The following is a 13,802-nucleotide window of genomic DNA, read 5'->3' on the forward strand; positions in this document are numbered from 1 at the left end:
TTGCAGTGAGCTGAGATCCCGCCACTGCACTCCAGCCTGGGCGACAGAGCGAGATTCCATCTCAAAAAAAAAAAAAAAAGAAAAGAAAAGGAAAAAAAAAAGAAAGAGCTCATTGATTCTTGTTCTGTTTAGAAGATGGTAATCCATTTTTACTGATTGATTGATTGATTGACATGGGGTTGCCCAGGCTAGAGTGCAGTGGTACAGTGATAGCTTACTGCAGCCTTATCTCCTGGGCTCAAGAAATCCTCCTTCCTCAGCCTCCCAAGTAGCTGGGACTACAGGCATGTGCCACCACACCCAGCTAATATTTTTTAATTTTTGTAGAGATGATGTTTGCTATGTTGCCTAAGCTGATATCAAACTCCTGGACTGTAGTGATCCTCCCACCTTGGCCTCCTAAGTGCTGGGATTATAGGCGTGAGCCAGTGTGCTCAGCTTATTATTATTTTAATGTTCAAATTGTCTATTAGCCAGTAGGAGCCCCTTCAATTGGCCTCCTGTGTCTCTTCAGCATGCCCCATCATTCATGGTGCACTTCGTTACTTTCTGGCACAAATGTGTTCCTGGCTCATTTTGTACTTTCCTGACCCAGCCTTCAAATCAGTCTTTCCTCCAAGGAGCTCTGGTTCCTATTAGGTAATTTAAAAACAAGATCTGAGCGTTCAGTATGCTTGAAGCTGCTGGGGTAGGATATCATCACTTAGGATCACCCAGCAAAAAAAAAAAAAATCTAGGAAAATATCTACATGTAATCCTAGAAGTTACATAATTTTAATGTGTTATAGCTCTGATTGCAAGGCAGTAACTAACAAAATCTTATATTACCCCCAACCCAGGTATGTGTAATCCTCGAAATTATAGTGACACACCTCCAACTTCAAAGAGCACAGTGGAGGAGCTGCATGAACCGATCCCTTCTCTCTTCCGGGCACTCACAGAAGGAGATACTCAGTTGAATTGGAACATCGTTTCTTTCCCTGTTGCAGAAGAACTTTCACATCATGAGAATCTGGTTTCATTTTTAGAAACTGTGAACCAGCCACACCACCAGAATGTGTCTGTTCCCAGCAATAATGTTCACGCGCCTTATTCCAGTGACAAAGGTAACTGCCAACAGTTGACTTTTTCCATTCCGCCCCCTCATGTGGTCTGTCCATGTAATCTGTAAAACTTGTATAAGACCATCTTTTGGAGCAGCTTTTTGGTTTTGAATTTGTATCATCTCACATAAGTTCTAGACTCAATAACCCTGATCCCATCATATCTAGAGGCACATGCCAGAAGGATAAGAGAAAAAAAAAATCTCCGATCCCTGAGTAGATAAAGAGGCATGTCGACCAGGTGTGCTGGCTCATGCCTGGAATCCCAGCACTTTGAGAGGCTGAGGCAGGTGGTTTACGAGGTTAAGAGTTCGAGGCCAGCCTGACCAACATGGTGAAACCCCGTCTCTGCTAAGAATACAAAAATTAGCCGGCCGTGGTGGCAGGCGCCTGTAGTCCGAGCTACTAGGGAGGCTGAGGCAGGAGAATTGCTTGAACCTGAGAGTCGGAGGTTGCTGTGAACCGAGATCGCACCACTGCACTCCAGCCTGGGTGGCAGAGCAAGACTCCGTCTCGCCAAAAAAAAAGACAAAAGAGGCATGTCAGCATGTTGTCAAAATTCCTCCATACTCCTGGCAGCAGAGGCTGTACTGTATTGGAAAATAGATAATTGTTCCTAATTCTGGTATTTATTTGTCTTAGGCTTTATTCTCTTCATCAGATAACAACAGTGCTGCTTCTCTAATATGAAATTGCGCATTGTCAGGTAACATTCAGAGTATCCCATGAAGTCAGATTTTTATAATAGCAGACGTACCAAAATTATGCCAAAGTCATTAGCTAAATTTCTTTGTAAGCAAGTTGGTATTCTAGACATCTCATTTCCAGGCATAAACTAACCCCAGCCAGTTCTCTGCAAATGAGTGCTGTTGGTCAGAAAAGGAATTAAATGAGAAAATAACTTATACAAATTACAGAAGCGTATTTAAGAGCATTTATTAGTGAAGATAGGGCATATCATAATTTTGGAATGTAAAAAGCATGTGACTTTTGTAAAATCTTTGATATTTTTGATAAAAGGCACCATATAATTTTTCTGTGGAAGCATAAAGCACTTATGAAAAATTGGAATTATTTATTAAAATATGAGGTGAATTATGTATAAATAGTATAATTTGTACTCTTACTTGACTATTACTTGTGCCCTCTGTTACATTCCTACTTATATAAAACAGTGTGGGCCGGGTGCAGTGGTTCATGCCTATAATCCCAGCACTTTGAGAGGCCAAGGCGGGCTGATAACCTGAGGTCAGGAGTTCAAGACCAGCCTGACCAACATGGAGAAACCTCATCTCTACTAGAAATACAAAATTAGCCGGGCGTGGTAGCACAGGCCTGTAATCCCAGCTACTTGGGAGGCCGAGGCAGGAGAATCACTTGAGCCCGGGAGGTGGAGGTTGCGGTGAGCCGAGATCGTGCCATTGCACTCCAGCCTGGGCAACTAGAGCAAAACTCCATCTCAAAAACAAAAAACAAAAAACCGTGTGAGCTTCGGACATTAATAGTAAAAGCAAAACAGCTTCTGTTAAATGACAGTGTAGGAATTCTTACTCTTTTTTAGGTTAAAGTACTTTGTAAAACAAATGCTAGATTTTGGAAAACAAATGCTAGATTTTGGAAAACATTAGAAACATATGGAATGCAATAATTTTTTTAATCATTTTCTCCATTATTAAAATGTAAATAATCAACATAATAGATATTAAATAATAATGCATAAGTTTTGTTCAAAGATTATTTAAATTTATGAAGCAATTAGCAAGAAGCTAATTCCTGGAAACTCCAGCTATCTTTAAGACACAGCTAAAGTTTTTTCTTTGTGACATCTTTCCTGGGCACCTCTTCCCCCAGATAGAGTTAGCCTCTTCCTACTGCTCCTCCTGCATTTGCAGTTTGTTTGTTTGTTTTTTGAGACAGAGTTTCACTCTTGTTGCCCAGGCTGGAGTGCAATGGCGCAATCTCGGCTCACTACAACCTCCACCTCCCAAGTTCCAGTGATTCTCCTGCCTCAGCCTCCCAAGTAGCTGGGATTACAGGCACCCGCCATCATGCCTGGTTAATTTTTTGTGTTTTTAGTAGAGGCAGGGTTTCACCATGTTGGTCAGGCTGGTGGCAAACTCCTGGCCTCAGGTGATCCACCTGCCTCGGCCTCCCAAAGTGTTGGGATTACAGACTTGAGCTACCATGCCTGGCCTGCATTTGCAGATCTATTTGTTGTCTGTTTTTAGCTTATGGATCTATCATTTTCTACCTAGTTCTGTGGATTCTCTGATTCCTCTACTGAAAATATAAAAATTAGCCAGGTGTGGTGGTGTATGCCTGTAAATCCCAGCTACTCAGGAGGCTGAGGCAGAGAATCACTTGAACCTGGGAGGTGGAGGCTACAGTGAGCCAAGGTCGCACCACTGCGCTCCAGCCTGGGCGACAGAGTGAGACGCCATCTCAAAAAAAAAAGGAAATGCCCAGTTTAAAAGTACAGCTGTATAACATAGCAAATGTTTTTAAGCCCAATAAACCAACCTTTAGATCAAAGCCTGAAATTTAATAAAAGAAGCTAAGGAAGCCCTTTGCCTTCTTCAGATAGAGTGGGAGAATCTGACTTCCTTCTCAACATAATTAATTAATGAAGATCTTTTTCCCTGTACCTCATCTTTGTCCTGTACAGACCAGCAGTAAGAGAACTAAGATAAATAACTATTAATATTCAACTAGGTAGTAAAGCTTTTTTTTGTTTTTCTTTTTTCTTGCCCTGAAATCTTAAATTTTTGTTTTTCAGAACACATGTGTACTGTGGTTTATTTTGATGACTGCATGTCCATACATCAGTGTAAAATATCCTGTGAGTCCATGGGAGCATCCAAGTATCGCTGGTTTCATAATGCCTGCTGTGAGTGCATTGGTCCAGAATGTATTGACTATGGTAGTAAAACTGTCAAATGTATGAACTGCATGTTTTAAAGAAGGAAGACAAATGCAAACCAAAGCAACTTAGTAAAAGAATAGGTATAAAAAGTTATTCTGTAAGTCTGTTGGTTGTATCAGAATCCCGGTAAGTTAGGTTGTAAAGACTTTGGAATAAGTTTCTTTTAAAATATGACATAACCAGTGATGTGTTTAATTATATAACTGTTCTTACTGATTGTATCGTCATATGAGAAGCAGGTGTACAGAGAATTTCTTGAAAGATCTGAGGTTTTTAGCATGAAGCCTGATGTGGTTTTCCTTCAGCATTCCAAAAGGTTTTTGCAGTGTTAGCAGAAGCTGTTGATGTGAGTTAGGATTTCTTCATGTGCGACTCTTAGCACAGAGTTTTTATAGTTGCACATCATTCCTCTTTGTGCCTTGTTTTATCCATTTTATAAATAGAGTAGATATTTGATATACCACTCTGATAACGCATATAAAAATATCATAAAAAGCTTAATTTCTTCCCTTTTATGTTGGTTTTAAAAGGTAAATGCTTACCATATTTTATAATTGAGAACTCTTACATAGTAGAATCCATTCTATAATACATGTGTTGACAAAGCTTTGGAGAAAGTTTCCTATTCTCTTCTATTTCCCCTGCCCAAAGTGCTGACATAGGCAGTGATGAAGAATCTTTACCAAGATTGTCAGGGTGTACCTATGAAATTGCATTAAATGCACTGCTAGGGTAAATAATTAGCAAGCCAAAGCATTTCTGTGGCTTAAGGTACCAGCTTAAAGAGCACTAGGGATGGGGAATGAATGCCAAATCAGACTCCACCTGGAGCACCAGGAAACAGCTTGTACCCTGGTAGGGAAATGGTGTCCCTGAAAGGGGAGGCTGAACTGGTGCGAGACTGAACTCGTGCAGCCTTAGCCAAGACAAAGCAGTGTTTTCCAGCAGATGGGTGATGGGACAGGAATTGAAGAGAATTTACTCGTATGAACAGGGCAGGGTGAAAATGCTGGGAGTTGTAAAGGGAAACAAACTTAAAACCATCTACGTTCATATTTTGTAATATTTCATTTGTTAAGTTTATATCTGGATATAATGGTCTTTTTAAACAAGTATAATCATATCGTGGGAGGTTAAGATTATGAAATTTTAAAATCTCTATTCAAGATGATGTTCACTCCAAATAGGCTACAGAATTTAGCCAACATTTTATATAATGTTTCAATAAATGTTTCAATAAAGATACTATGTGCCCTTCATAGTAATAAAATCTCAATCTTTAAGCATGAATCTAAAACACAAATGTTTATATTACAGACTCTTAATTTTACCAAATTACTAATTGCTGTAGTGCATATCTGAACTATAAGCAACTTTTTAGGAATACTTCTTTGTACATCTACGTATTTTAGTATATAAAAATAGATAATGCTCTTGGATACATTTTGTGTTATTCATGATCTGAATAGCAGTTAGTTAAAAGATCATTTGTAATATTATGATCAACTATTATAAAGTCTTAATACCTTTTCTGCTCTTTCAAATAACTCTAATTAATATTCAAGATATTTTAGCTTTTTAAAAAGTTGAGATTTAGCTCATGGATGTATTTTTTGGTAGGAAAACATTAGGGTCTCCTTTTCTTCCTTTTACCTAGAATGCCTCGTTTAAAAGTGCCTTGAAAACATTTAGCTCCCCTTCTTCATGAGCACCTGTAGAGCTGAAGGTATCCTTGAACTTTACACAGAAAGCTGAAAGGAATCTGCAGCCTCCTGCTGCAGTTCAACTCTGCTGTTTTTCAGTCATTTCCTACTGTGAGTGGAGTGATGTTTGTGTGTGTGTTGGCAACATGCCTAATGTTATCTTAACGATGACAACAAATATTTTAAAACTGCATTTATCATTTTTCAGGTCTTTATTATTAAATTTTAAAATGTAATATCTGTTTCCCACCCCCTACATTAGGAGGATACTTTCTTAAACCACATTGTTTTAATTGATTTTTCTTACCTTGATTTCTGTCATTAGAAATGATCCCTAAATATAATGATCTTTTGCCTTCAAATTTGGCTTATTTTTTCAGATTTATGAGGGGTTGAAAGAAAGAATTCACCTAAAAGATTGCATTTCCAGTTTTATAATGTATCTCAGGTTCTGAATAACAATATTTTTTCCAAATTGAAAGTAAATATTCAATAAGTTGATAGCCTGGTTAAAAGTTAGATCCTCTATTACCATGCTAAGCACATTAACTTCTATATTGAAGTTTTGGTAAAAATTCTCTTTTCTTTTCTAATAAAAAATTAGATTATTACTTTTCTTATAACCAGATTTTAAAAGCACTAGATTTTAAATCAGTGGGTATCATAAAAGCCATATATAAAAGATCCTTTCTTATAGTAAGACTTGTGCTTGTTAGCAGGTTTTTCTGTTAGTTTTTCCCCCATAACATTTAATTATTACTAAAACTGTGTTTACAATAGTACCAAATCAAATGATAATTTAAATAAAATCTATCCTGTGTTTATGTAGGGTGGTATAAAAGAGAGGTCTTCATTTAGACATGTGATTTCTAAAATTCCAGAAAGCAAAATTGATAAGACGTTAGAATATTTGAACAATTATTTATAATCAGGGTAGCATTCAAACGGAGAAAAGAAAGTTTTCTGAAAAAATGCGGTAAATCTAAGCCACATTTCTAAAGTTTATTTTTATGAAAGTTTCTTTTAAGATTTTTGAAATCTATTCTGCATTCCCAAGAGTTTATGTTTATTGTGTTTTATATGATCTACAACATATAAAATTGTGTATTTTTCTTTGGTTGTCCCTATAAACAAAAAAGTATTTTAATAAAAAATCGAAATGAGTGTGTCATATTTTTTGATAACTTCAGCATAGACATAAATTTGACATATCTGTCTAAAGAAGATAGTGTTTAAGGGATCAGCGGACAGGGTGCAGTGGCACTTTGGGAGGCTGAGGTGGGTAAATCACTTGAGCTCAGGAGTCCAAGACCAGCCTGGGCAACATGGTGAAACCTCGTCTCTACAAAAATAAAAAAATTATCCGGGTGTTGTGATGAAAGGTGAAGCCACTTGGACTTCCTGGGTCAAGTGGGGACTTGGAGAACTTTTCTGTCTTACAAGAGGATTGTAAAATGCACCAATCAGTGCTCTGTAGCTAGCAAGAGGATTGTAAAATGCACCAATCAGTGCTCTGTGAAATGCACCAATCAGCGCTCTGTAGCTAGCAAGAGGGTTGTAAAATGCACTAATCAGTGCTCTGTAAAATGCACCAATCAGCAGGATACTAAAAGTAGCCAATCGCAGGGAGGATTGAAAAATGGGCGCTCATAGGACAGAAACCTGAACATGGGAGGGGCCAATAAGGGAATAAAAGCTGGCCACCCCAGCCGACAGGGGCAGCCAGCTTGAGTCCCCTTCCATGCTGTGAAAGTTTTGTCCTTTGCTCTTCAAAGTAAGCCCTGCTACCACTCACTCTTTGGGTCTCTGCCATCTTTAAGAGCTGTAACGCTCACCACGAAGGTCTGTGGCTCCATTCTCGAATTCAGCAAGATTAAGAACCCAAAGCAGGAGCCAACTCCGGATACGGTGATGTGTAGTCCCACCTACTGTAGAGGCTGAGGGGAAGATCACTTGAGCCCAGGGAGGTGGAAGCTGCAGTGAGCCGTGATTGTGCCACTGCACTTACACCTGGGTGACAGAGCAAGACCCTGTCTTTAAAAAATAAATAAATAAAGCAGTCAGCAAACAGTGTTCTTTCTCTCAGGATATCTCTACAGATAGATATCTCAGGATATTCTCTCAGAACAGATTTTTGAACATTTTGCTGTCTGCTTTTTCGTATGCTTTCTTCCAATATGGGGGAACCTTTTAAACGAATACTTTACTATTCTGCTTGCTCTGTGGGCCTTCGGATGCCAACCAGCTTTACAAGAATGATCTAAAGGTTGCAAGGAGTTGCAGAAGGGTCAAGGTAGAGAAAAACCTTTCTCAGCTCTCCCACAGGATACTGTTAGAATGGGGAACCATGAGCTGTGCTGCCATGGCAAAATCCACCTCATTTCAGAGTCCATGTTTTGGCAGCCTGGTGCCTGGGGGATCTAGAGAGGGGAAGAACTCAAGAGGACAGTCTGAGTGACTTTAAGAAAGGAGCTACGGCATTTGGAAGGTAGAATGAATTTCAAGGACAGATAGAACGTTTGACCAGGAAAGCTGTACTTTTGCTGAAGGTGTTCACAGGGCAGCTAGTCATGTGGACAGTCAGAGAGAGTGAAGCTGAGCTGGGAGGCGAGGCATCCAAGCCCGAGGCTCCAGGAGGCATTACAGACAACATGGCGCATCCGACCGCATAGGGCTGCTCCAGACCTGGCAGGCACTGAGCTCAGTAAGCCAGGCAGACACGCCATTAGTGGGTGGGTGTTAGCCATTACAGCTCTTCGACCTTTGAGCTTTAACCAGTAAAAAGTAAATGTGGACCGGGCGCAGTGGCTCATGCCTGTAATCCCAGCACTTTGGGAGGCGGAGGCGGGCAGATCACCTGAGGTCAGGAGTTCGAGACCAGCCTGGCCAACGTGGTGAAACCCCGTCTCTATAAAAATGACAAAAAATTAGCCGGGTGTGGTTTCGCATGCCTGTAATCCCAGCTATTTGGCAGGCTGAGGCAGGAGAATCGCTTGAAGCTGGGAAGGGAAGGTTGCAGTGAGTTGAGATTGCGTCCCTGCACTCCAGCCTAGGCGACAAGCGTGAAACTCCGTCTCAATTTTTAAAAAAAGTAAATGTGTTCTACCTCTTTATTTTAAAGTCTGCTTGAAGTGTGGGGTCAGCAACAACTCCAAGGTTTGGCTTTTGAGATGAGAATTCTCCGTGCAGATGCAAAGAGGAAAAGAATTCTGCCCCCTCTCCGTAGTGCTGGGAAGCCTGGAGTCCGCGCTGTGACTCACCGAATGACGCCTGGAGAGTGCAGGTAGCCCCGCCAGTCAGGGAGACAGGACTTCCCTCACTGGACTGAAGGTAGCCCCTGAAGTTAGGCACAGTCACTCGCGAAATATCTTTATGGCAGAAATGTGTTTCCTGCTCGTCTAACTTACGTACTTCCCTCTGCAGCTAGCGCAATCTTTCTAGAATGTGTGTATTAGTAATTACTGCTTCCACCCCCCAGTTCTAGGCAAATAGCAAGACCGTTGCGCTCCTCTGCCGCGGAAGGGTGTGAGTTTACCCACTAGGATGTCGAGCAAGGTCAGAGAACCTGTCTTTTGTTTACCTGTAGCCTCCCTGCTTCCGGGGTGTTCTGCTGGGGGAGTGGAGAGAACGAGGACTTGGAGGGCCTGAGAGAGGGGCCAGAAGAGTTTGCAGAGGCCCAGGTCTCCTGACTGTGGAGACCAGCGCTCTCGGCCCGTGGCTCACGGGGAACCCGAGCCTGCTGTTGCCTCTTTCTAGGGGTTTCTACTTAGAAATATTAGCAGCCCAGCCCTCATTGTCCAGAGCCCCCCAGACTTGCTGCCAGGGTTCTGTGAGTCCCAAGATGGATGACAGAGCCTCTCTCCTGGCCAGTGATGGACGGGATGAGGCTCAGAGTCGGATTTTACTTGATTCCAAGAAAACCATGAGACAGGATGCGTTGCAGTACTGGGTTTGTGGACTGCATTTGTGTCTCAAGACTCCTTGACTCACAGCCTCGGCTGGCATCTCCCTTCCTGTCTCATGTCTTATGCCCACTCCCATCACTGCTGACTTCCCCCTCAGCAGGCCAAGCTCGTGCCACCCTCTCTCTCCACCCTCAGGCTGTCACAGGAAGAGTGTCTCCTGCTAGACCTGCTTTTTGTGCAGATTGTGGCTCCTTGCTCTGACCTCCCCTTTTTTGTTGTTGTTGTTTTTTGAGATGGGGTCTCCCTCTGTCACCCAGGCTGGAGTGCAGTGGCGCCATTTTGGCTCACTGCAGCCTTTGCCTCCCTGGCTCAAGCGATCTTCCTCACTTCAGCCTCACAAGTAGCTGGGATCACAGGTGCACACCACAATGCCTGGTGAATTTTTTGTATTTTTGGCAGAGACGGGGTTTTGCCATATTGGCCAGGCTGATCTCAAACTCCTGAGTTCAAGTGATCCACCCGCCTCAACCTCCCAAAATGCTGGGATTACGGACATGAGCCACTGTGCCTGGCCCTCTGACCCCTTCTAAAGGAGCATCCCCTCCCCACTCCCCCATCCCATTCGTCCGCTTTCTTTAATGGCAGACACCTCTCCAAAAGTGTTCGTTGGTTACTTGTTTATCATGCATTCTTCTCTCAGACTGTGGGACCCTTGAGGGCAGGTACCTTGTTTCTTTGGTTTGTCACTGCCCTAAACACAGCTCTCCAGCACCGAGTGTCTCACACTCATTGGGCACCAGCTCTTCTGTGGATGAGTGATGGCGAGTCTTAGCCTATATCTGCTTTAAACAGTGGCTCCTCAGTGCCCTCAGACAAGTGCCAACTGTGCAACAGACCTCTCAGGGCCAGGCAGCATGCCCCTACTCACCACCAGGCCCATCTCAGCAGTCCAGGTGGCCATCCCCTGGAGCCACTGTTTGTGCCCCTGTAAGTATGGTTTTATCAATCTGAGACACTTGTCCCTCTGTGCCCATTCCTCACGCCTTTCACTGAGCGGCTCACAATAGCATAGCCTTTGACCCCAGGGCACTCCTCAGCAACATCCTAACTTCATCATTACCTTACACTTCTGCTTCCTACACTTCAACCTGGTGTCCAGGTTTCCACTGGGCCATTCGTAGTATTGCAAATACACCTTTAGCCACGTGGCTGAGGCTGTTTTTAGACTGCTGACCCATGCAGGCTTTGTAGAAGACTAAGGCACTTCTTTAGCAACCTAGCAAGAAGACCATGCATGATGATGTGAATTTTTTTGGTGTCCTTGAGGGCAAATTTTATTTGCAGAAGACACTACACAGAAACTAATGTCATTTTTAAAATTAATTTTTAATGTATTTAATTTATAAAATCAAACTTAGTTCTTCCATAAGTTTTTAAAAACAGCTTACAAATATTTCTTCTAGCAGCCTAACTATATATCTAATAATCATTTTTTACAGGGCCCTCGTTCAGTATTTGCTGAGTACTTCAACAGCTAATATACTCACTATTAAGGTGAACCTGATGAAATTTCCAATACTGTACATAAACAGGAAGATTTCAACTTAGAATCAACTCTCATTCAATTTCACACTTACCAATTTTAGATTGGAGTTGTGAGGTTGTGTTCTAATAAGCCGAATCCTCTAAAATATTCAAATAAGCCCATTCTTAACACAATAGTACTAATGATATAGTTTTCTTTTATCCCAGATCCTCCAAATCATTCCATGATTGAAAAACAGGTTCTGGTTAAGCAAAACAGGTCACATAGGTTTCTATGGCCTCAGTAAAATAGGTGCCAGAGAACTTGGAAACAGAGGGAGGCCAGATTAGGGGACAAGACTTAGCCAACATTTAGCCAGACACACCCCAAAACATAAGCCAAGAAGGGCCTGCCCCGGACAAGCAGCGCAAAATATGTGTTCTTTACAAATAATATACTACCAAGATGAAGAGTATGCCCAGTTTTCTTCCCAAATTTGCCAGTCATGTTGTCTCTCTGCTCAGAGGCAGAATGAGTATAAAGGCAGAGAAAGGCCCATGGTACACTAAGTGATTTCCTACCCAGGAAGGAGCATCAGGATTAGGGAGAAGTTGTTCTCAGTTCCAAGTGATACACATTACATTACCTACGTCTTCCCAACTTCTCAGAGAAGTCTGCCCTTTCCACCCAGGTCAATGAGTGGATTGGATTTTACATATCTTTGGTTCTTAAGATTATGTTTTTGTCTTTTTCAGCTGGGCGCGGTGGCTCACACCTGTAATCCCAGCACTTTGGGAGGCTGAGGCGGGCGGATCACTTGAGGTCAGGAGTTCAAGACCAGCCTGGCCAACATGGTGAAACCTGTCTCTACAAAAATACAAAAATTTGCCAGACATGATGGCAGGTGCCTGCAATCCCAGCTACTCGGGAGGCTGAGGTGAGAGAATCGCTTGAACCTGGAAGGCGGAGTGCAGTGAGCCGAGACACGCCATTGCCCTCCAGCCTGGGCGATAGAGCGAAACTTCATCTAAAAAAAAAAAAAAAGATATATTTTTGTCTTTTTCTCTAAGTACCCTTTGGTGAAATTCTCAAATATGGAAATAAGTCTCTTTTGAATATCAGGTTCAAGAACTTTGAATCTAATAGACTCTTGCATTTTTTTTCCTGTTCTAAGGATCATACAACTGTCCTAAAATAATACCATACAGAATTTGAGTTATCTCAGATGGCTTTGCCTAACTAGTGGCCACAACGTTTAGGTCTTTCTATGGAAGCCTGTTTCCATTGAAGATTTCCAGGGGCCTTTATTCTCAGGAGTTTGTCATGGCAGACCACAGGCCCAGCTTTCCTAGTCTCCCCTTCCACCCTTATTTGGTCCCTTCATTTTTTAATGGCTAATATTAGAGACCTGAAGTAATTGTAGCTTGAACAACTAGAGACTGTTTGTTCTCACATAACTTGAAGTCTGAAAATACATAGACCAGATCTGGAAAGGGGGCTCTACATTGTCACCAGGAAATAGGCTTTCCTTTTGCTCTGCTGTCCTAATATTTGTCTCATGGTCTCAAGATGCCTTCTGGAGCCCCAACCATCATATTTGTTTTCCCAGAAGAAGAAGGAGATTAGTGTAAAAATTATGTACCTCCAACCCAAGTCAGCCTTCAGGAAGCCCATCCAACAACAATTGCTTATGTCTCATTGGCCACCACTATTTGCAAGAGTGACAAGGAATTAGCACCTGAATAAAATTCAGGATTGTTAGTAAGGAGAGAATGAAAAAGGGGAGAATGATTGGCCCAAGCCATCTCCACTATGCATGGGTGCCTATAGCATCCTAAACACTTCCCATTCATGGTGTTTATCTCTCTGTGTTGTAATTGCCTGTTTACTTGGCTGTATATACCCACACCAGAATGACGTTGTATGTCCAGCCTGAAAGTGCAGAGGCAGCCCCTGGCACAGCTAGAAAAGCACTGATTCTAGACAGAGTGGCAAGTAAAGAAGAATGAGGTTTTGTGATTATCAAAAGGGGCATGACTTAAAATCTAGATGAAGTTAGCTAATAGCAATTTCTGAGGTTCTTGGTTTTGAAGATGTATATATGAGCTGGATAACTTCACATGTTAGTAGTGGTCTTTTTATCTGTGTAATAGACTTTCTCATTTAATGCAGTTACATTTTTCTCTTTGGCTGAATTTCTCTAGAAAAGATCAATATTCTCTAGTTTCTCTGTGCTATTTGAAGGTGAAGTAAATTATTTCTTTTCGGCCGAAAACCATATACAATCCATGACTGGACCAGTTGGTTGAAACTTCGTTGATTAGTCTGCAGTGACTCTTGTCCCTGAACAAGAGGGCTCAGCCTTGAGATTTTTCCGTATTAAAGTCATAGACCACAGACTCTTCTCTCTGGTTTCTGAAGTAGTCTTGCAGGACAGCAAGACTTGTGAACCATATATGTAATTTAAAATTTTTTAGTAGCCACATTAAAAAAGTAAAAAGAAACATGTAGAATTAATTTGAATGATATATTTTCTTTGACCCAATATATCCAAATCAGCAATTTAGCATATAACTTATATAAAAATTACCAATGGTACATTTTACATTCTTTTGTTTTGGGTTTTTTTTTTGAGACGGAGTC

The 13,802-nt window shown here is 41.6% G+C and overlaps 1 protein-coding gene across 1 annotated transcript in view; it reads left to right on the forward strand.

The window, feature by feature from the left end:
* The window catches only part of TWSG1 (twisted gastrulation BMP signaling modulator 1), a 68,663-nt gene extending 64,536 nt beyond the window's left edge, over positions 1-4,127 (forward strand). Inside the window, exons 3-4 of the mRNA XM_011936605.1 lie at positions 840-1,106; positions 3,880-4,127. Coding sequence (XP_011791995.1) covers positions 840-1,106; positions 3,880-4,061 — 449 coding nt within the window. The 3' untranslated portion in view covers positions 4,062-4,127. The remainder of the gene's footprint in view (positions 1-839; positions 1,107-3,879) is intronic.
* Positions 4,128-13,802: the final 9,675 nt, after the last annotated feature.

Source organism: Colobus angolensis, unplaced genomic scaffold (assembly GCF_000951035.1).
Source record: "Colobus angolensis palliatus isolate OR3802 unplaced genomic scaffold, Cang.pa_1.0 Scaffold155, whole genome shotgun sequence".
NCBI classification, from domain to species: domain Eukaryota; kingdom Metazoa; phylum Chordata; class Mammalia; order Primates; family Cercopithecidae; genus Colobus; species Colobus angolensis.